This window comes from Hemiscyllium ocellatum, chromosome 7 (assembly GCF_020745735.1).
Source record: "Hemiscyllium ocellatum isolate sHemOce1 chromosome 7, sHemOce1.pat.X.cur, whole genome shotgun sequence".
In the NCBI taxonomy this organism is placed as follows: Eukaryota; Metazoa; Chordata; class Chondrichthyes; order Orectolobiformes; family Hemiscylliidae; genus Hemiscyllium; species Hemiscyllium ocellatum.
The window spans coordinates 4,827,583-4,849,164 of NC_083407.1; the positions used below are offsets into that span (position 1 = coordinate 4,827,583).

Genomic DNA, 21,582 nt, shown 5'->3' on the forward strand with positions numbered 1-21,582 from the left:
TTAGTGTAAATATGAAAAATGCATTCTCATTTGCCATTGTCTTAGCCAGCAAAGTAAAAATGTCAGATAAGGAAAAGGGAGAGGTTAGAAGTTTGAAAGAAGTGCAAACATTTTATTTACAAATTGCTTGATTCAGAATCTATAATATGTTGTCAAAAGGAAAGTATTTCAAAAATAATATTTTAGAAGTCATTAGAGAGAGCAGTTGATTGGAGCTAATAGATATAGCTTCACGAAGCCAGTGAAAGCATGCCAAGTGCACATAGAATGTTGAAAAGTCCAAAGTTTAAATATCAGCAACTTTGAATAGGTGTGAAACATATTACACTTGCCAATGCAGGAATTTAGACATTTAAAGCAGACTTACTGTATGTTCACCATCAACAAGGTACATGTGATGGATTACTCGCTACCTACCTCACTGAGTGCAGGTCAACAACACTCAAGAAGCTCAACATCATCTGGAACAAAAGTTATTTGATTGGCACCACATCAGCAACCTTCAACATTCCTTTCTGACCCACTGATGCTCCTTAGCAACAGTGTGTACCATCTACAAGATACATTGAAGTAACTCCCCAAAGTTGCTTCAACAGCACTTTCCACATCTGTGCCCTCTGTCATCTAGACGAAGAGTGGCAGATGCATGCCAATATCTCCATCTGACAGATCTCCTCCAAGCCACTCATCATCCTGACTTGGAAATATATCTCTGTTCCACTGCTGGAAAATCCTGGAACTAACTGCCTTTCTAATATCATTGAGAGTGTCCCTACACCACAGTGACTGTAGTAGTTCAAGAAGCCAGCTCATTGTCGCCATCTCCAGGGCATTTATGGATAGGTGATAAAGGTTAGCTTAGTCGGTGAAACCACATCAACAAATAAAGCAAGTATAATGTTTAGTTTTAATTCTCTGCTAAAGAAGGTCCTAAGGAATCGAGTTTTAACAATGCTTCAGTGAAAGTCATTTCACTTGTGGTTGTGATTTTCAGGAACACAAACCTGATTTTGTGATGACACATGTACGTGAATCATAAAATGATAGTTTGCTGGCGTAGCAACTGAATAGGAACCAAGTCAGGTTGTGATGTTTGTTGCAAGAGTAAGGTAGTATTAAAAGTAAAGGTGCTTTCTCGTGTTCGGGTTAAGGTATTGGTGAGGCCACATCTGGGGTACTGTATACATATAACTTTGTCCGTATTGAAGGAAGAATATGATGGCAATGGAAGTCAAGCACTGAATATTCACTTGACTGATTCCTGTGCTGAAAGGATTGTCTTATGAGGAAAGTTTGGACAGGTCAGGTGGGCATTCATTAAAGTTTAGATGAGTGAGAGGTCATCTTGTTATAAATAAGATCCTGAGAGGACTTGACCAGGTGGATGTTGAAAGGATGTTTCCTGTTTTGGAGAGAGAGGCCTAGAGAGGACAGTTTAAAATTAAGGAGTGTCCGATTTAAGACAGATGAATTTTTTTCTGTCTCAGTAGTCGTTAGCCTGTGGGATTTTCTTTCCCATAGTTTGGTGGAGGTCATATCCTTAAATATTATTAAAGCTGAGTTTAATAGATTCTTGACTGATAAGAAAGTCAAAGGATATTTGGGGTCATCAGGAAAGTTAGAGTCCATAATCAGATCCGCCATGATCTTGTTAAATGACTTCGCAGACTCCTGGAGCCAAATGGTCCTGATTTATGGAGAATGATTGTACTGTTATGAATGCTCGTAATATAGTATTTAAGAACTTGAGGCCTCACATTGAGGACAATGAATTTTAGTTTTTTGGTTCTGTGAAGGTCTGATTGATTTTGCTTTTTTTGTTAGGAAGATCAGAAAGTCATTTGAACATATGGTTCACAGCAGCATTGACAACAAGTATTGTGGTTTCAGCTAAATGATCAGCAAGCAGACTGGAGAGAGAATTGTCAAGGTGTTTGTAGGTTTGAGTTTCACAACCACCAAAGCAAGAAAGAGAGAGAGAGAGAGAGAGAGAAAAGGAGCCTTAAACAGGTTCCTGCATTGGGAAGAGGCAATAACATTGAGGGCTGGGGAGAAGTCCTGAATTACTTAGAGATCAGAAGGCTATGGGGTTGTCAGAGTGGAAAACATCTTGCAAGGCTATTGAAGAAATTAGTTTCAGAAACCCATGTTAAGTGATGGTGAGCTGAGTTAACAGTTTGCTTTAAGGATCTCAGGCAGCAACACTAACTGAAGAGTATTGTATGTAGTGAATGCACAGCTGTGTGCTACTAGAAATTCGATTACGACCATGGCAGCTGAGATGGAAATAGGTATGACTCTTCATGAGATCGGAGTGCCTGTCAGGGTATTGCTGGCTTAAAACCGATTAGTCTTTCTTCCTATTGTCTCATGAGATCTTGCAATTTTTTTCCTTGTCTGATGTAGCTTTTATTTTTATTTTTCTTTTCTGTAATAAACATTATATTCTGTTGTCTAGTATTGCCATTAGCTGGGATTATAACTGTACGAACTGAGTCACTGAGATGGGGATAATGTTTTTCTTTTACAAAGTGTGATGATATATAAAATGCTGTCAGAGAGGGGAGTTGAAGTGAATTCTATAACTTTTAATATGGAATTGAATACATACACGGAAGAAAAATGCTCTCATGACAATGGATGATGAAATAGATAGGCTTTTCAAAGATTCATCACAGGCAGGGGCTGACTGACCTTTCAATATTCTGCAAACCTCTGTGTTTGCATGCATTGACTGCTGAGGCTCGAACACGTAATAGTCTGATTTATACAGGGCAGTTTTCTTGGGAATACATTCACCTCACTGTCATTGTCTATATTAATCTTTATAAGGTGCTGTGTCTACAAACCAAAAATCAATTTCAATTGAACTCACATCCATTTTCACTGATTATCTCTATCACGCGCATCCTTACAGATCTTTGTAAATTGATTCTGACCTTGAATTTAATTGAATTTATTGTCATGTGTACCAAGGCACAGTGAAAAGCTTTGTCTTGCAGCAATACAGGCAGATCACAGTGTTACACAGCGTAGATAGTAAATAATAGGTAAACAGCAGCTAAAACAAAAACACAGGTACAGGCGAATGTTAAGAGTTTGTGAGTCCATTCAGTATTCTAACAACAGTAGGGTAGAAACTGTTGTGAAACCGGCTAGTGTGTGTGTTCAGGCTTCTGTACCTTCTAGGTTGTTCTCAGTGCACCATTTTCCCAGGTCTTCCACCTCCCATCTGTGGTCTGTTTAGTCTCCAAATGAAATTCGACCGACTATGGCGGTATCATCAGCGAACTTGTAAATGGTATTCGTCTGGTATTTGACAATGCCGTCATGGGTATACAGTGAGTACAGTAAGGGACTGAGTACGCACCCCTGGGGGGCTCCAGTGTTGAGTGTTAGTGAGGATGAAATATTGTCTCCAGTCTTCGCTGATCCTGGCCTACGGGTCAGGAAACTGAGGATCCAGTTGCAGAGAAGGGGGCTTAGCGACATTCTATTAGCAAGACTTACACCGCAAAACAAAATAACTGATTCATGCTTCTGAAGAGCTTTGGGAAATGCTGAGAATGTGAAAAGCCTATTTTAAATGCAATGTGCCTTTTCGATTAATGTCTTTCTTTTTTAAAATTCACTTACGGACGTGGGTATCACTGGGTCAGCCAACATTTATTGCCCTTGAGAAGGTGATGGTGAGCTACCTTCTTGAACCACTACAATTCATTTGATATGTAACCCACAATGCCGTTAGGAATGGAGTTCCAGGATTTTGACAGTGAGGAAACGGTGATTATATTTCCCACTCAGGATAGTGAGTTCCTTATTGGGGAATATGCAGGTGGTGGTGTTTCCAGGTATCTGCTGCCCCTGTCCTAGACACAAGTATTTGTGGGTTTGGAAGGTGCTGTCTAACCATCATGAATTTTTGCAGTGCATCTTGTAGATGGTACACGCTATTGGTACTAATGGAATTGACTGTTTGTGGATGTGGTGTCAATCAAGGGGGCTGCTTTGTCCTGGATGGTGTAAAGCTTCTTGAATGTTGGAGTTGCACCCATCCAGGCAAGTGGGGCTTATGATGTCGCACTCATGACTTGTGCTTTGTAGATGGTGGACAGGTTTGGGGAGTCAAGGGGTGAGTTACTTGCTGCAAGATTCCTAGCCGCTGACCTGCTGTTGTATCCAAAGTATTTATATGAGTAGACTAGTTCAGTTTCTGGTAGCTGGTTGTGGGGGATTTGATGATGGTGACAATGTGAATGTCATTTGGCGATGGTTAGATTCTCTCTTGTTGGAGGTACCCGGCACCTATGTGGCACATGTGTGACTTGCTCCTGCTCACTCCAAGCCTGGATATTGTCCTGATCTTGCATTTGTGCATGGTCTACTTCAATATCTAAGGAATCTCAAACAGTGCTGAATATTGTTCAGTCATCAGTGATCATCCCACTTCTGACCTTAGGGCAGAGGGAAGGTCATTGATGAGGCAACTGAAAATGATTAGGCGAATGACAATATGTGAATGTGATGATGCAGTGGTACTGTCCCTACCTCCTGACCCAAGAGGCCTAGTTAGAAGTCATACCTGCTGTGACGGTATGTAGTAACCTCTCTGAACATCTTGATTAGAAAAGATCTACAAAAAGATGGTTGGGGCTTCTGGTGATATTCATTTCTCAGTGTTTTGAATGTAGTACCTCTGTTGCCAGAGCTTCAGGGTCTCTTGGAGTGATGAGAATTTTGTGGGCTATCTAGAAAACATAGAGCTGTAAGACTGGCTGAGCTGCTGTCTGAGATCTGCTCTGGACACAATGGGCCAACTGGTCTGATTCTGTACTGTATACATTTTATGATTTGATGGAGTTGAATTTTATCCATCCCTGCTCTGTACAAAGCAAATTTGCAGAGTGAGGGTGAAACAGGTTATGTTACAGAGTGAAGAGAGGAAGTGGGGTCAAGCAGTTGTGTTGTTGAGATTATGTAAATAGCAACTGTAGAGGGCTGTTAGCACCCCACCTAAACTATCATGTGATAAGAGCTCAGTGCTATTACAAAATACGTACAGGGCCAGCAAACTGAAGTGAAACTTCCACAGCGATCAACAAAGCAAACCAAAGTGGTGTTAAAGAGACAGGAGAATTTCTCAGGCACTGAAAAGAACAAAAAGAGCAGAGAAAGAGGCGCAGAAGGATGCTGCCTTTGAGCCTACTCTGCCATTCAATGAGATCATGATTAATTTTTTACTTCAACTTCATTTTCCTGCAGTGTCTCTTGATATTTTTAATATGTAGAAATCTAATGCTGTCAGTCTTGAACATTTTGAATAACTGAGCTTCCAGAACTCTGAGGAAGAGAACATGGTCATTCAAAAGGCTCTGTATGTATGGTAGGTACTCAGCTGGAGTCCTTGAACTGCAGAGTGACGGTTTGAGTGTAAGAATACAGAATATCCTTTATTGTCACGTCTACTCAAGTATGGAAGTACAGGACTGCAGTGAAAGGTTTGCTGTGTGCCCCATTTTATGATTTGATGGAGTTGAACTTTACCTTTCCCTGCCATTTACGACGCCAACTTGCAGAGTGAGGGTGAAACAGGTTGTGTTACAGAGTGAAGAGAGGAAGATCCAAAATACAGCAAAAAAGGTAAAGAGAAAGGAAAAAAAAAGTTACATTGCAGTTGTTGAGAAACCCCTTTTAATAAGCTTGACCACGTCCATAATCCAGAGTGAGAACTCGAGGACTGGATAGGAACTTGTGGTAGCAACTCAGAGATTGGGGAAATGTCAAATGGAAAGGCATGTTAATGAATGCACAACAAGAAGCAATAGATGGAAAGCTGGAAGGGGTGGCAAGACCAGGGAGAACCACACACTGCCGGATGAACTGAAATAAATGATGTTGGTATTTGAGCTGCAAGGGCATAAAGTGTTGATGTCCAGAAGGGATCGGGATGATCTTGTTTATAAATAGCTGGCAGGCATAGCAAGATATTAGAAAGGCAAAAGGTTTGCAGACCTTTATTACAAGATTTACGTACAGGAGTAAAAATGTCTTGGTTCATAGGAACATGTGTACATCCAAGTTACGAGCAAGAACAGACTGCTCATCCTCTTGAACTTGCTGTGCCATTCACTGAGCTGATGGCTGATCCCATTCTTCCACACTCTGACCTTTCACCCCTCGCTTATCAAGAACCTGCCTGTCTCTGCTGTGAAAGGATTCAAAGACTTCACTTTGGGGCTCTTCCTCAAAAACTGGCAAAGACTGTAGACCTTCTGAGAAAAAAAATTCTCCTTTCTATCTGAACTGGGCACTTTCTGAGAACTATTTCCAATATATTTGCATTCTTCCTTAAATAAAGAAACCAATACTAGGCATGGTATTCCAAATGTTACACCTCCGATGACATCCACAGCTTCACCATAGCCCCTCTACTTTTGTTTTCACTTCCCTTCACAATAAGCAATAACATTCTATTAATTCTACTAATTACTCTCTATCTCTGCAATCTACCTTCTGTGATTCATGCGTGAGGACACCCAGATCTGTGTTCGAACTTTGCAAACTCCCATCATTTAGATAGGACGACTGCAAAAAAATCATATTATCTAAATGGGCACATTTACTTTTTGCTATGTTATACTCCTTTGCCTCACACACTTGCCCTCTTTTTGTATCCTTTTATCATCCCTTTATGTTCTCTTTACAACTTAGTTTCCTACCTACTTTTGTGTCATCAGCAAATTTATCAATCATACCGTTGCTTCCTTCATCCATGTCATTGTTATAAATTGTGTGAAACCTTGGTAAGACCACACCTGGAGTATTGTGTACTATTTTGATCCTCTTACCTAACCAATTATATAGTTGTGTGATAAATGTTCAGCATGTATTTATTTTTATTATCTGCAATCTTGTGTTCTAAAGGTAACCAAGTATAACTTTAAACTTGCTTTGTACTTCTATACTGTGTATGTTGTGAAGAGAAGGTATAGTTTTAGCTTCATTTTGAGTTCTGAGTGTGTTAGCAGATTGTCTGGAAATTTGCTTTGATGCATTTAAAGGAGTAAAAGACTTTTAAAAAACCTTTTAGATTAACAGTTTGGTATTTAGAAACAAGGATAGAAGATAGAAAAAGAAATTTGGACTTCACCTGACAAAGAAGCAGTGCTCTGAAAGCTTATGATTTTAAATAAACCTGTTGGACTATAACCTGGTGTCGTGTGACTTCTGACTTTATCTAGTCCAGTCCAACACTCCACATCTCCACATCATGGCTCCTATGACACAGGGAGACAAAGACAGAAACAAGTTAGCTTATATACTCAACAAATAGTCAATCTCATGTAAAAGTCAACCCCCTATTTTTGGTCAAATAACCTGGAATTTTCCATATATTTAGTGTAAAAGTCGACCCTAGTTCTTCACAGAAAACAGATCGACGTTAATGAGTCAGTGTTCCAGCCATCACACCCCGCTCCAGTATTCCAGTCTGCCGGTTGTTCCACTCTGCTCCTGGTCTTCCAGTCTGCTGGCTGCTGTGTTCTGTTCCAGGTTTTCAAAATTACCATCATTCATTTTTCTTCCCCCCTCTTCATTTGTTTAGAGATCAATTGGGTTTCTGCTAATGATATGGTATGGATTTTGATGGGCATGAAATGCAGCCCCTCAAAAATAGTATCCATGTAATAGTCAACCCCATAAGTTTAACCCTAAAAAGTGGTCAAAAAAATTGATTATTACTCGAGTATATAGTTTTTAGAAAGGCAGAAACATCGAGAAAGTCAAGGCATGTGCAGGTTTCTTTCAGAGAAAGAAGCAGTCATCGAGACCGAAAAAAGGTCTGTAACAGGAGCAGTGTAGTTTAGCAGTCTCCAAAATAGTCTCAGAAGAAAAAAAAAGTCCTGAGTAACTTGAAGTACATAAGGTTATAGAAGAGGAGTTTAAAGAACTGATGTTATGAAATAAGTGACCTGTATTAGCAGTTTAAGAGTCTCAGAAAGAGACATAGAAAAACATAGAATATCGATGTTTCCTGCAAAGAGTCTCAATTACAGCCATGATCACTGAACAAGATCTTTCAAATGGTAACAGGGCAACCATTCACTTAAGTTTGAGTATCTGTAAGCTTGTCATTGAGGATAAAAGGGTTGAATCTTTCAATTTAATATGTGTGATAAAGTGTTCTGAATTGTTTTTGTAAGTGTAAAATATTTCTTCTCTTTTTGTTTGTAATAAACTTTGTTGTCTTGTTAAACGTTTATAGATAGCCTCTTGCAAATTTGTTCAGTGACTTAACAAATTGCAGAAATAAAATTATGGCCTGTCAAGCCAAGTTTCAGTCTGGGGTCTGACATTGCTGCTATTAACATCAACTAGAATGATAAGATTTTGCCAGTGAGGGAATTCAATGGTGGTTCATCAAACTAATTCCTGGTGGAGGGAATTTCCAGCAAAGAGAGATTCAAGAGACTGGCCCAGTATTCTCCCGAGTTTACATGGTCTATTGGTGCAGAAAGGATGGTCCCACTGTCTGACCTGCCTCAAATCAGGAGGGCATTCTCAGAATTGGGACAAGCCATTTTGGACTGAAATTATGAGGAATTTCTTCACACAAGTGGTAGTGAATCTTTGGTGTTTTTGACGCAAAAGGCCTATGGAAGCTCAGTCACTCCGTGTAATAAGACAGATTGATGTTCTAGATAATAATGATTTGGGGATGGTGCAAGAAAATGGCATTGAGACCAATGATCACCCCTGACCTAGAAAGGCAGAATGGGCTTGAGGGGCCAAATGGCCTACTCTTGCTGCTATGCTTCAAAATAGAGATTTTGGTCTCAGTAGTGAGCTCATGAGTGAGTAGTATGTAGTTAAATGACACCCTTGGTGTTGGCACTTCCAATACCTCCCCAGTGCAGCATTTTGGCTTTTTGAACAACCGTGTAGAGACCGATTATTTGGATTACAAAATATTTATGTATTACACACTATTCTTTCACATTTGGCCTTGGTTGCTGTCTATGGCTGTAATGTTTGTGTGCAGAGAAATCTGGTCGATGGCAGATGATATAAGATTGAGGTATATGCAATTATGAGGGGTACAGACAGGATTGAATCTAGAACAGTTGTTCCCCTTGGTTGAGGGGTCAATCATTAAAGGGTGAGGCCTGATTTTAGGGTGAGGTGCAGGAGATTGAGATGGGATTTAGGAAAGAAGCCTTTTCACTCAGCGGGTGATGGGAATCTGGAATGCAGTGCCTGGGAAGGTAGCGGAGGCTGGAAACCTTATATCCTTGAATGTTACAATATTAGACGTGCCCGTCCAAATGAAGGTTGTAAGACAAGTGCAGGAAATTGGGGTTAGTACATCTTTAGTGGACTGAAGGGCCTTTTCTGCACTGTATGATGTATGAAACCTCAATAATGCCTTGATTCTACAAGAATTCTTAATCTTGCTCAGCATAATTACAGATTGACTGAGAAAAGTTAGGCTGTTTCAGTGGAGGCTGAATTTCAAAGGGTCGACAGAACTTCGAGTCATAGAGGTGTACAGAGCGGCTGACCAGATATCCCAACCCAATCTAGTCCCACCTGCCAGCACCCGGCCCATATCCCAACAAACCCTTCCTGTTCTTATACCCATCCAGATGACTTTTAAGTGTTGTAATTGTACCAGCCTCCACCACTTCCTCTGGCAGTTCATTTCATACCTGTACCACCTGTTGCGTGAAAACGTTGCCCCTTAGGTCTCTTTTACATCTTTCCCCTCTCACCGTAAACCTATGCCCCTCTAGTTCTCGACTCCCCCACCCCAGGGCAAAGACTTTGTCTATTTATCCTATCCATGCCCCTCATGATTTTATAAACGTCTATAAGGTCACCCCTCAACCTCCGACGCTCCAGGGAAGAGAGTCCTAGCCTACCCAAACTCTCCCTATAGCTCAAATCCTCCAACCCTGGCAACATCCTTGTAAATCTTTTTTGAACCCTTTCAATTTTTGCAACATCTTTTGATAGGAAGGAGACCAGAATTGAAGCAATATTCCAATAGTGGCCTAACCAATGTCCTGTACAGCTGCAACATGACCTCCCAACTCCTGTTTTGATTTGATTTGATTGTCACGTGTATTCAAGTACAAAAGTACAGGAGAACAGTGAAAAGTGTATAGTGTCGTCACATAAGGTACCATCTTAGGTACAAGTAGCTAGGTACAGTATCTTAGAACAAGGTGAAAAGAAAGCACAAAGTTTAAAGTTAAACATTGCGGTAATCATAGTATAGTGTAAAACCTATGAAATAAGATTTAAATTGCACATTGCAGACCTTCTTAGTTTAAAGTAGAAAATGAAGAAATAAAGCTGGAAGCTCAAACATTACAGCCTTGAGTGTTTAGCCACTGTGGAATTGCACTCCGAGGAATCGTCTCGAGACTGGACGGCCACACTGGGCTGAGAGACTGCCATGTATCCCCATACCAGGCCTGGAGGCCACTTTGCCAGGTTTGCGTTGAGTCTGAGGCTGGGGTACTGTGGCCAGGGGAAGAAGGAAGAGAGAAGAAAGAAAAATAAACAAAAGTGGAGGAAAAACAAAAAGGAAACAGGCGGAGCGGACAAGCTCTGTCTGAAGCTTCCTACTCTTTCTCCGCCATCTTTACTCTGCACTCGTTAGATTAGAGATGCAATACTTGATGGAAGTATACAAATGTTCAGAGTCCTGCGACTAAAAGGTTCTGTGTGAAATGAGGTTGGACAGTCTCAGCCCGGTGTGAAGTAATTTCAGAGCTGAAAAATATGTTGCTGGAAAAGCGCAGCAGGTCAGGCAGCATCCAAGAAGCAGGAGAATCGACATTTCGGGCATAAGCCCTTCTTCAGGAATGAGGAAGGTGTGCCAAGCAGGCTAAGATAAAAGGTGGGGGAGGGGTGTTGGGAATGCAATAGATGGAAGGAGGTTAAGGTAAGGGAGATAGGCCGGAGAGGGGGTGGGTGGGGCGAGGTTGGGAAGAAGATTGCAGGTCAAGCAGGTGGTGCTGAGTCCGAGGGTTGGGACTGAGATAAGGTGGGGGGAGGGGAAATGAGAAAGCTGGAGAAATCTGCATTCATCCCTTGTGGTTGGAGGGTTCCTAGGTGGAAGATGAATTGCTCTTCCTCCAGGCGTCGTGTTGCCATGGTCTGGTGATTGAGGAAGCCAAGGACCTGCATGTCCTTGGTGGAGTGGGAGGAGGAGTTAAAGTGTCCCACCACGGGGCGGTTGAGTTGGTTGGTCCGGGTGTCCCAGAGGTGTTCTCTGAAACATTTCGCAAGTAGGCGGCCTGTCTCCCCAATGTAGAGGAGGCCACATCGGGTGCAGCGGATGCAATAGATGATGTGTCTGGAGGTGCAGGTGAATTTGTGACGGATATGGAAGGATCCCTTGGGGCCTTGGAGGGAAGTGAGGGGGGAGGTATGGGTGCAGGTTTTGCATTTCTTACGGTTGCAGGGGAAGGTGCCGGGAGTGGAGGTTGGGTTGGTGGGGGGTGTGGACCTGACGAGGGAGTAGCGGAGGGAATGGTCTTTCCAGAATGCTGATAGGGGAGGGGAGGGAAATATATCCCTGGTGGTAGGGTCTGTTTGGAGGTGGCGGAAATGACGAAGGATGGTACGATCTGGAGGTTGGTGGGATGGTAGGTGATCCTTCCATATCCGTCACAAATACACCTGCACCTCCACACACATCATTTACTGCACCCGCTGCACCTGATGTGGCCTCCTCTACATTGGAGAGACAGGCCGCCTATTTGCAGAACGTTTCAGAGAACACCTCTGGGATACCCGCACCAACCAACCCAACCACCCCGTGGTGGAACACTTTAACTCCCCCTCCCATTCCACCAAGAACATGCAGGTCCTTGGCTTCCTCAATTGCCAGACCATGGCAACATGACGCCTGGAGAAAGAGCGCCTCATCTTCCGCCTCGGAACCCTACAACCACAAGGGATGAATGCAGATTTCTCCAGTTTCCTCATTTCCCCTCCCCCCCCCCACCTTATCTCAGTCCAAACCCTTGGACTCAGCACCACCTTCTTGACCTGCAATCATCTTCCGGACCTCTCCGCCCCCACCCCCTCTCCGGCCTATCACCCTCACCTTAACCTCCTTCCACCTATCGCATTCCCAACACCCCTCCCTCAAGTCCCTCCTCCCCACCTTTTATCTTAGCCTGCTTGGCACACCTTCCTCATTCCTGAAGAAGGGCTTATGCCCGAAACGTCGATTCTCTTTCTCCTTGGATGCTGCTTGACCTGCTGCGCTTTTCCAGCAACATATTTTACAGCTCTGATCCCCAGCATCTGCAGTCCTCACTTTCTCCAAGTGAAGTAATTTCAGTAAATTCTCAGTAAAACTCTCTTTCCCATTTTCACTAACTGGACAGCCTAGTCAGTACTGGGAGGGGGCGTGCAGTCCCAAGTCAGAAGACTTGTGCTTAAGGTGAAACTCCACCCTCCTCCAAAACTCTGAAATGGAAATGTCCCCATTCTTTGGACTGATGTGTAACCTCGTGTGGATCATTGGTCCTTCCAAACCTGGATTTGGTTGTTGTGCAGAATTGTTGGATCCAGACAGACCACATTGGCAGTGCTACATGTCTGTGTAGCCTGGGATGCCTCTTGGTACTATATATGTCTGTTGATTATTCTTAATGTTTTGATTTGTCTGTATTTTTAACTGATTTTCTGTGTTGCCTAGGTAACAAACCTCAGCAATGTGGAGGCATTGCAAACGCTGGATGATTTGGACAATGGTTCAGTCTTTGTAGGCGCAGAGAGGAAAAACAGGCTGTCATTGATCGGTAAGCTCTGGTTTGTAATTGCAGCGCAGGAAGTGGTTCAGTCCAGCAGAGCTCAACAGCTGCAAAATCTCTGGTCAGAGGCAAATCCCATTCCTCCCCCTTATCTGTTTGCTTTTCTGTTTCCATTTACTTTTTGTATTTAGTTCCAAAATATTTGAACCTATTTATTAATTTTGGGGGTCGGGGGTACGATAATGAACCAGGAGTGGTGATCCAGAAACCAGGCTAATACATTGTGGGTGTGACCAGCTCCTCTCTCTTCTCCACACCACCCCCCCTCCGCCCCCCTAACCTCCACTGCTGATATTTACCTGAAAACAAACCAAGTTTGTCTTATCTCTCCTTTATTGCTAATCCCCTCTAAACCAGGCAGCATCCTAGTAAACTATTATTGTACCCTCTTCAAAGCCTCCACATCCTTATGGTAGTGTGGCAACTGGAACTCAACGCAATATTGCAAAAGTGGCCTAACTAAAGATCCATACAGCTGCAACATGACTTGGTAATTTTTAATACTCTGTGCCTCGAATGAGGAAGGCCTTCTTGACCACTCTATCCGTTTGTGTTGCCACGTTCTGGACCTGTGCACCTAAATCCCTCTGTATGTTAATGCTTCCAAGAGTTCTGCCATTTACTGTATGTTTCTTTCCTGTATTTGACCTTCCAGAATGCATCACCTCACATTTGTCTGGATTAAATTTCATCTAACATTTCTCTGCCCAATTTTCCAGCCTGTCTGTGTCCTGCTGTATCCTCTAGCTATCCTGGCGCAATCTTAGCTCCAGATCTCTTGATACCCTTGCTGGATATTTCTGGATTTCTGATGCCCTACTCTCTGTTTTAATATCTGCATTTCGTGCGCAAAGTTGTAAGGTTTGATTTTTAAGTATTTGCTTAGGAAATACCTGCTCAGTGGCACCCAGTTTGGGCTTCACCAGGGAACTCGGCTCCCAACCTCATTACAGCTGTGGTTCAAACATGTACAAAAGAGCTGAATTCCAGAGGGGAGGTGCAATTGACATCAAGGCTGCATTTGACCAAGTGTGGCATCGAGGAGCCCTGGCTAAACTGGAATCAGTTGGAATTTGGGACAGTACAACATTTGTTTTATACACTCATGGGATGTGGGTGTCTCTGGCTAAGCCAGTATTTATTGCCCCAAGGAAAGTTAAGAGTCAACCACATTTCTGTGGGTGTGAAGTTGCTTGTAGGCCAGACTAAGTAAGGATGGCAGATTTTCTTCTCTAAAGGACATTAGTGAACGAGATGGGTTTTTCCAACAATCGCCAATGGTTTTGTGGTCATCATTAGATCTTTAATTCCAGATTCTTTACTGAATTCAAGTTCCACTGTCTGCTATGGCAGGATTTGAACCTGAGACCCCAGGGCATCAGCTGAGTTAAAAAAGCCAAAGAACTGCAGATTTTGGAAATCGGAAACAAAAACAGAAATTGTTAGAAAAGCTCAGCAGGTCTGGCAGTGTCTGTGCAGAGAAAACAGGTTTACTTTTCTGGTTCAGTGGTCCTTCTTCGGTACTGATTGTAGCTCGGAAAAGGTTGGTGTATATGTTGGAGAAGGGGTAGGGAGAGGGGTAATGATATTTGGAGATGTTGCCCAGGGAGGGAACAACAGTTGGGCAGACAAAGCTATGGGGAGAAAGTGAGGTCTGCAGATGCTGGAGTATCAGAGCTGAAAATGTGTTGCTGGAAAAGCAAAGCAGGTCAGGCAGCATCTAAGGAACAGGAAGTTCGACGTTTCAGGCATAAGCCCTTCATCAGGCCATTCCAGCAACACATTTTCAGCTCAGACAAAGGTATGGGTAAAGGTCAGCCTGGGAGAGAATGAATAGTTGATGATGGGGAACTGTTAGTAGATGACAATGACTCGTTTGTGGTATGAGTCAGAGTCCTAGAGATGTACAGCATGGAAACAGACCCTTCGGTCCAATCCGTCCATGCTGACTAGATATCCCAACCCAATGTAGTCCCACCTGCCAGCACCCAGCCCATATCCCTCCAAACCCTTCCTATTCATATACCCATCCAAATGTCTCTTAAATGTTGCAATTGTACCAGCCTCCACCACTTCCTCTGGCAGCTCATTCCATACACGTACCAGCCTCTGCGACCATGTGATGACAAGGCCTGGTACAAAGGGAGTTTGGGGTGAAGACATGGGAGAATGTGCTCAGGCCCTAAAGTTATTGAACTCAATATTGAGTCCAAAAGGTTGCAGGGTTCTCAAGTGGAAAATAAAGGTGTGGTTCTTCTAGCTTGCACTGAGCTTCGCTGGAGCACTGCAGCAAGCCCCAGACAGTGGTGTTGGTCAGGGAACAGGGTAATGTCAGAGAGTCCTACAGCACAGAGACATGCCCATTGGCCGAAACTGGTCCACGTCGATCACAATGTCCATCCACGTTAACCCCATTTCCCTGCACTTGGCCCATATCCTTCTAATCTTTTCCTATCCATGTATTGTCCAAATGCCTTTTAAATGTTGTTAATGTACCACCTCAATGACTTCCGCTGGCAGCTCATTCCATATGCGTGCCACCCTCTGTGTAAAAATGTTGCCCCTCAGGTTCCCTTTTGTTCTTTCCCCACTAACCTTAACCTGATGCCCTCTAGTCTTCAATTCCCTAACCCTGGGAAAAAGACTGAGTGCATTCACCCTATCTATGTCTGTCATGATCTTATATATCTCTGTAAGGTCCCCACTCCGTCTCCTACCTAATGAAAAAGATCCTGCTTATCTGGCCTCGCCCTGTAACACAGACCATTGGGTCCAGGCAACATCCTTGTAAATTTATTTTGCACTCTTTCTAGTTTATCTTCCTAAAAGATAGACATCCTTCCTAAAACAAGGTGACCAAAACTGATCACAATACTCCAAGTGCGGCCTCACCAACGTCCTGTATAACTGTAACGTATCTACCCAACTTCTATTCTCAGTGCCATGACTGATGAAGGCCAGTGTGCCAAAAGCCGCCTTCATTGCCCTGTCTACCTGTGACTCCACTTTCCGAGAACCATGCACCTGAACCCCAAGGTCCCCCTGCTCCATTATACTCCTTCAGGCTCTACCATTCACCATGAAACTCCTGCTTTGATTTGACTTTCCAAAATGCAAGACCTCACACATATCTATATTAAACTCTATTTGCCATTTCTGAGCCCACTTGCCCAGCTGATTAAGGTCCTGCTGCAATTTCTGAGGGAGGCCTGTGTCCACGTTACTGCCTATTTTTGTGTCATCAGTAACCTTACTAATAATGTCTTGTACATTCTTATCCAAATCATTGATATAGGTAACAAACAGTAATGCGCCAGTAATGCCCCCCCTCTAAGGTCATTCTAACAGGTTTGAAATTGAGATCTGCAAGAATAGAACGATCATAATAGATGTCTGGAGGCAATCTGCTGCCGATAGTCCGCAGAGTCATCACCCTGTGGTGTCATCTTGCCAGGGGATTACAAAGTCAGAGTTGGGTCTGAGAGTACAGAGTGCAATCACTTCAGGGGGAGATACTTTGCAATGGGTGGCGGAATGGAATTAGCCGAGTCTCTGGATTAATAGTCGAGCTGTAAAACCTTTAGGCCATTGCTATCCCATGTACATGGCGCATAGGAAGATGGTTGTGGTTGTCGGAGGTCAGTCAGCTCAGCTGAAAGACATGGCTGCAGGAGTTCCTCAGGGTAGTGTCTTTAGCCTAACCATCTTCATCAATGACCTTCCCTCCATCATAAGCCAGAAATGGGATATTTCCAGAGAACTGCATGATGTTCAGCAACATTTGCAAATCTGTAGATCCTGACACAGCCCATGTCCAAATACAGAAATAGCTGGACATATCCAAGCTTGGGATGAAAAGCAGAAAGTAATGTTCATGCCACACAAAAGCCAGATACAATAAAAGAGAATCTATCATAGCTCATTCGCATTCAATGGCATAGCCATTGCTGAATCCCTCATTATCAACATCCTGGGGGTTATTGACCAGAAATTAAGTGGGTTTGCCTTGTAAATTCAGTGTCTACAAGAGCAGGTCATAGGCGAGGAATACTGCGGTGACTAGCTCATCTCCTGACTCTCCAAAGCCTGTCCTCCATTTACAAGACACAAGTCAGGAGTGTGAGGGAATACTCCCCATTTGTCTGGGTGGGTGCAGCCCCAACAACACTCCAGAAGCTTGACACCATCCAGGACAAAGCAGCTGCTTGATTGGCACCACATCACAATGATTCACTCTCTCTGCATACCAGTGCTGAGTAGGAGCAGTATGTACCATCTACAAAATGTATTGCTGAAATTTTGCAAGGCTCCTTTGAAAGTGTTTTCTAAAATCATGACGAAGGCAGCAGATGCATTGGAACACTACCCCCTCCAAGCCACTCACCACCCTGACTTGGAAATACATCGCTGTTCCTTCAGTATAGCTGGGTCTAAATCCTGGAATTCCCTCCCTAAGGACATTGTGTCTCTATCTGCACCAAATGAACCGCAGCGGTTCAAGAAGGCTGCCCACCACTAAATTCTCAAAGGCATTTTAAGGCGGGCAATAAATGCTGAACCTTCCACTGATGTCCATATCCCATGAATGAATAACCTCTTCCCCGCAATTAAGGTAAATTCGACTTCTGAGGAAGACTGTGTTTCCATCCAGAATCAACAACATTGTCCAGATCAAAGGTTTTCTATTAGATTGTCAGCATCTCCCCACCATACTCTCTATTGGTCTTGGGGTTAATGGGATCCTAATGTGTAAAGATTTAATAGACCCTGTTTCAGTCCCAAATCCAACCCGCATGAGGTTAGTTATTGTTTAATTTGGAAAGTATGCAGTCATTCTTTCTCAATGGCTCATCTTCCAGGAACAGGTCAGAATTCCTATTGTTTCATAGGCAAGGAAAGATAATCTTATGGAAGTGCAGTCTTTGTAATAAATCTCTGTCCATGTCAGGTTTTCAGCACCTCTCTTTGAGACAGTTCCTTCCTTTGTCATTGATTTTGATGTTTCACACTTATAGTGGAAAACTGGAAATGGTCAGGGTCATGCTTTGTTTTGTGAGGTTGGTTAACTGCGCATTTTGTTCAGTTTCCCAGACATCTGATCGGAGCTCACCTCCACCTGGGTACATTCCAGATGGGCAGCAGCAGGTGGCACGAAACGGATCCTACACTAGCATCAACAGTGAGGGTGAATTCATTCCCGAAAGCATGGACCAAGTAAGGATCCCTCTATCTGTGTGCTTTATCTAATACTAGCAATATGCCACCTCGCTGTCTGTGACATGGGAAGGACCTCTCTGTAAATGTACATTTGCAATTCCTCGGGTGAAGGGGATTCACTCTGATAAGAGACTGCTTAAATTTGGATGGAATGTGATGCAAATTGAGGGAGAATCCAACTGAAACTGTTATCTGGTTTGTTGCCTGTGCCACGTGCTAACGAAGTGAGGAATAAGGAGAGAGAGGAGTTGAACACGTGGCTACAGGAATGGTGCAGGAAGGAGGGTTTTGGATTTCTGGATAATTGGGGCTCTTTCAAGGGTAGGTGGGACCTCTACAAACACGATGGTCTTCACCTGAACCAGTGGGGTACCAGAATCCTAGGGGGTTGGGAGGGGTGGAGGAGAAAGGAGAGTGTGCTAATGCACTTCAGGTGGGTTTCAAATAATTCAGCATGGGGATGGGAACTGCAATTGTAGTTCAAGTATATGGGAGGATGAAAGTAGTGAAGTCAGAACTAAGATTTCAAAATCACAAGTAAGCACTGGCAGGCAAGGCGTTGGTTTGAAGTGTGTGTACTTCAATGCTAGGAGCATCCGGAATAAGCTGGGTAACCTTGCAGCATGGGTTGGTACCTGGTATTTCGATGTTGTGGCCATTTCAGAGATATGGGTAGACCAAGGACAGCAATAGTTAATGGGTATCAGTGAGAAGAGAGAAAATGGTAAAAGAGGGAGTGGTGTGGCACTATTCTTCGTCAAGGACAGGATTACGGTTGCAGAAAGGACGTTTGAGGACTGGTCTAGAGGTAGTATGGGCTGAGGTTAGAAACAGGAAAGGAGAGGTCACCCTGTTGGGAGTTTTCTACAGGCCTCCAAATCGTTCCAACGATGTCGAGGAAAGGATAGCAAAGATGACTCTTGGTAGGAGTGAGTGTGTCAGGATAGCTGTTATGGGGGACTTTAACTTTTCAAATATTGACTGGGAATACTATAGTTCAAGTATTTTAGATAGGTCAGTTTTTGTCCAGTGTGTGCAGGAGGGTTTCCTGACACAGTATGTAGACAGGCCAACAAGGGGCGAGACCACATTAGATTAGGTACTGGGTAATGAACCCAGCCAGGTGTTAGGTTTGGAGGTAGGTGAGTACATTGTGATAGTGACCACAATTCGGTTATGTTTATTTTAGCGATGAAAAGGGGTAGGTGTATACTGTTGGTAAGAGTTATAGCTAGGGGAAAGGCAATTACGATGCAATTAGGCAAGATTTAGGATGCATAGGATGGGGAAGGAAACTGCAGGGGATGGGCACAATTGAAATGTGGAGCTTATTCAAGCACTAGCTACTGCAGGTCCTTGATAAGTACGTACCTGTCAGGCAGGGAGGAAGTTGTCCAGTGTGGGAGATGTGGTTTACTAAGGAAGTTGAATCACTTGTCAAGATGAAGATGATGGCTTATGTTAGGATGAGATGCGAAGGCTCAGTTAGGGTGCTTGAAAGTTACAAGTTAGCTAGGAAAGACCGAAAGAGAAAGGTAAGAAGAGCCAGGAGGGGACATGATAAGTCTTTGGCGGATAGGATCAAGGAAAACCCTAAGGCTTTCTCTAACAATATCAGGAATAAAAGAATGACTAGAGTAAGATTCAGGCAATTCAAGGGTAGTAGTGGGAAGTTGTGCATGCAGTCAGAGTAGATAGGGGAGATGCTAAATGAATACTTTTCATCAGTATTCACACTGGAAAAAGACAGTGTGGTTGTGGAGAATACTGAGATACAAGCTACTTGACTAGACAGGATTGAGGCGCATCAGGAGGAGGTGTTAGCAATTCTGGGAAGTTTAAAAATAGGTAAGTCCCCTGGGCTGGATGGGAATTATCCGAGGATTCTCTCGGAAGCCAGGAAGGAGATTGCCGACCCTTTGGCTTTGATCTTTATGCCGTCATTGTCTACAGGAATAGTGCCAGAAGACTGGAGGATAGCAAATGTTGTTCCCTTGTTTAGGAAGGGGAGTAGAGACAACCCTGGAAATTATAGACCTGTGAGCCTTACTTCGGTTGTGGTAAAGTGTTGGAAAGGGTTATAAGAGATTGGATTTATAATCATCTAGAGATTAAGTTGATTAGGGATAGTCAACATAGTTTTGTGAAGGATAGGTCGTGCCTCACAAACCTTATTAAGTTCTTTGAGAAGGTGACCAAAGGGTGGATGAGGGGAAAGCGGATGATGTGGTGTATATGGATCTCTGTAAGGTGTTTGATAAGGTTCCCTATGGTAGGCTATTGCAGAGAATATGGAGGGTGATTTAGCAGTTTTGGTCAGAAATTGGCTAGCTGAAAGAAGACAGAGGGTGGTAGTTGATGGGAAATGTTCATCCTAGAGTTCAGTTACTAATGGGGTACTGCAAGGATCTGTTTTGCGTGCACTGTTGTTTGTCATTTATTGAAACAACCTGGATGAGGATATAGAAGGATGGGTTGGTAAATTTGTGGATGATACTAGATTAGATTAGATTAGATTACTTACAGTGTGGAAACAGGCCCTTCGGCCCAACAAGTCCACACCGACCCGCTGAAGCGCAACCCACCCACACCCCCACATCCACCCCTTACCTAACACTACGGGCAATTTAGCATGGCCAATTCACCTGAACCGCACATCTTTGGACTGTGGGAGGAAACCGGAGCACCCGGAGGAAACCCACGCAGACATGGGGAGAACGTGCAAACTCCACACAGTCAGTTGTCTGAGGCGGGAATTGAACCCGGGTCTCTGACGCTGTGAGGCAGCAGTGCTAACCACTATGCCACCGTGCCGCCCACTAATGTCAGTAGAGTTGTGGATAGTAACAAAGGATGTTGTAGGTTACAGAGGGAAATAGATAAGCTGCAGAGCTGGGCTGAGAGGTGGCAAATGGAGTTTAATGAAGAAAAGTATGAGGTGATTCACTTTGGAAGGATCAACAGGAATGCAGAGTACTGGGCTAATGGTAAGATTCTTGGTAGTGTAGATGAGCAGAGAGACTTCAGTGTCCATGTGCACAGATCCTTGAAAGTTGCCACCCAGGTTGATGGGGTTGTTAAGAAGGCGTACGGTGTTAGCTTTTATTGGTAGAGGGTCTGAGTTTCAGACCCTCCCTGATTTCAGAACCATGAGGTCATGCTGCAGCTGTACAAAACTCTGGTGCGGCCGCACCATTCAGAGGAGATTTACTGGGATGTTGCCTGGTACGGAGGGAAAGTCTTATGAGGAAAGGTTGAAGGACTTGAGGGTGTTTTCGTTAGAAGAATGTTGAGAGGCGACTTAATTGAGACATATAAGATAATCAGAGCGTTAGTTAGGCTGGACAGTGAGAGCCTTTTTCCTCAGATGGTGATGGCTAGCATGAGGGAACATAGCTTTAAATTGAGGGGTGATAGATATAGGACAGATGTCAGAGATAGTTTCTTTGCTCAGAGAGTAGTAGGGGCAGGGAATGCACTGCCTGCAACTGTAGTAGATTTGCCAACTTTAAGAACATTTAAATGGTCA

At 43.5% G+C, this 21,582-nt stretch overlaps 1 protein-coding gene across 2 annotated transcripts in view; it reads left to right on the forward strand.

Annotated features, from left to right (window-relative positions):
• map3k2 (mitogen-activated protein kinase kinase kinase 2) overlaps window positions 1-21,582 on the forward strand; it is a 120,845-nt gene that overhangs the window by 73,859 nt on the left and 25,404 nt on the right. For both annotated transcript variants that reach the window (XM_060828215.1, XM_060828216.1), the window contains 2 exons: window positions 12,722-12,824; window positions 17,920-18,050. In XM_060828215.1, coding sequence (XP_060684198.1) covers window positions 12,722-12,824; window positions 17,920-18,050 — 234 coding nt within the window. The remainder of the gene's footprint in view (window positions 1-12,721; window positions 12,825-17,919; window positions 18,051-21,582) is intronic.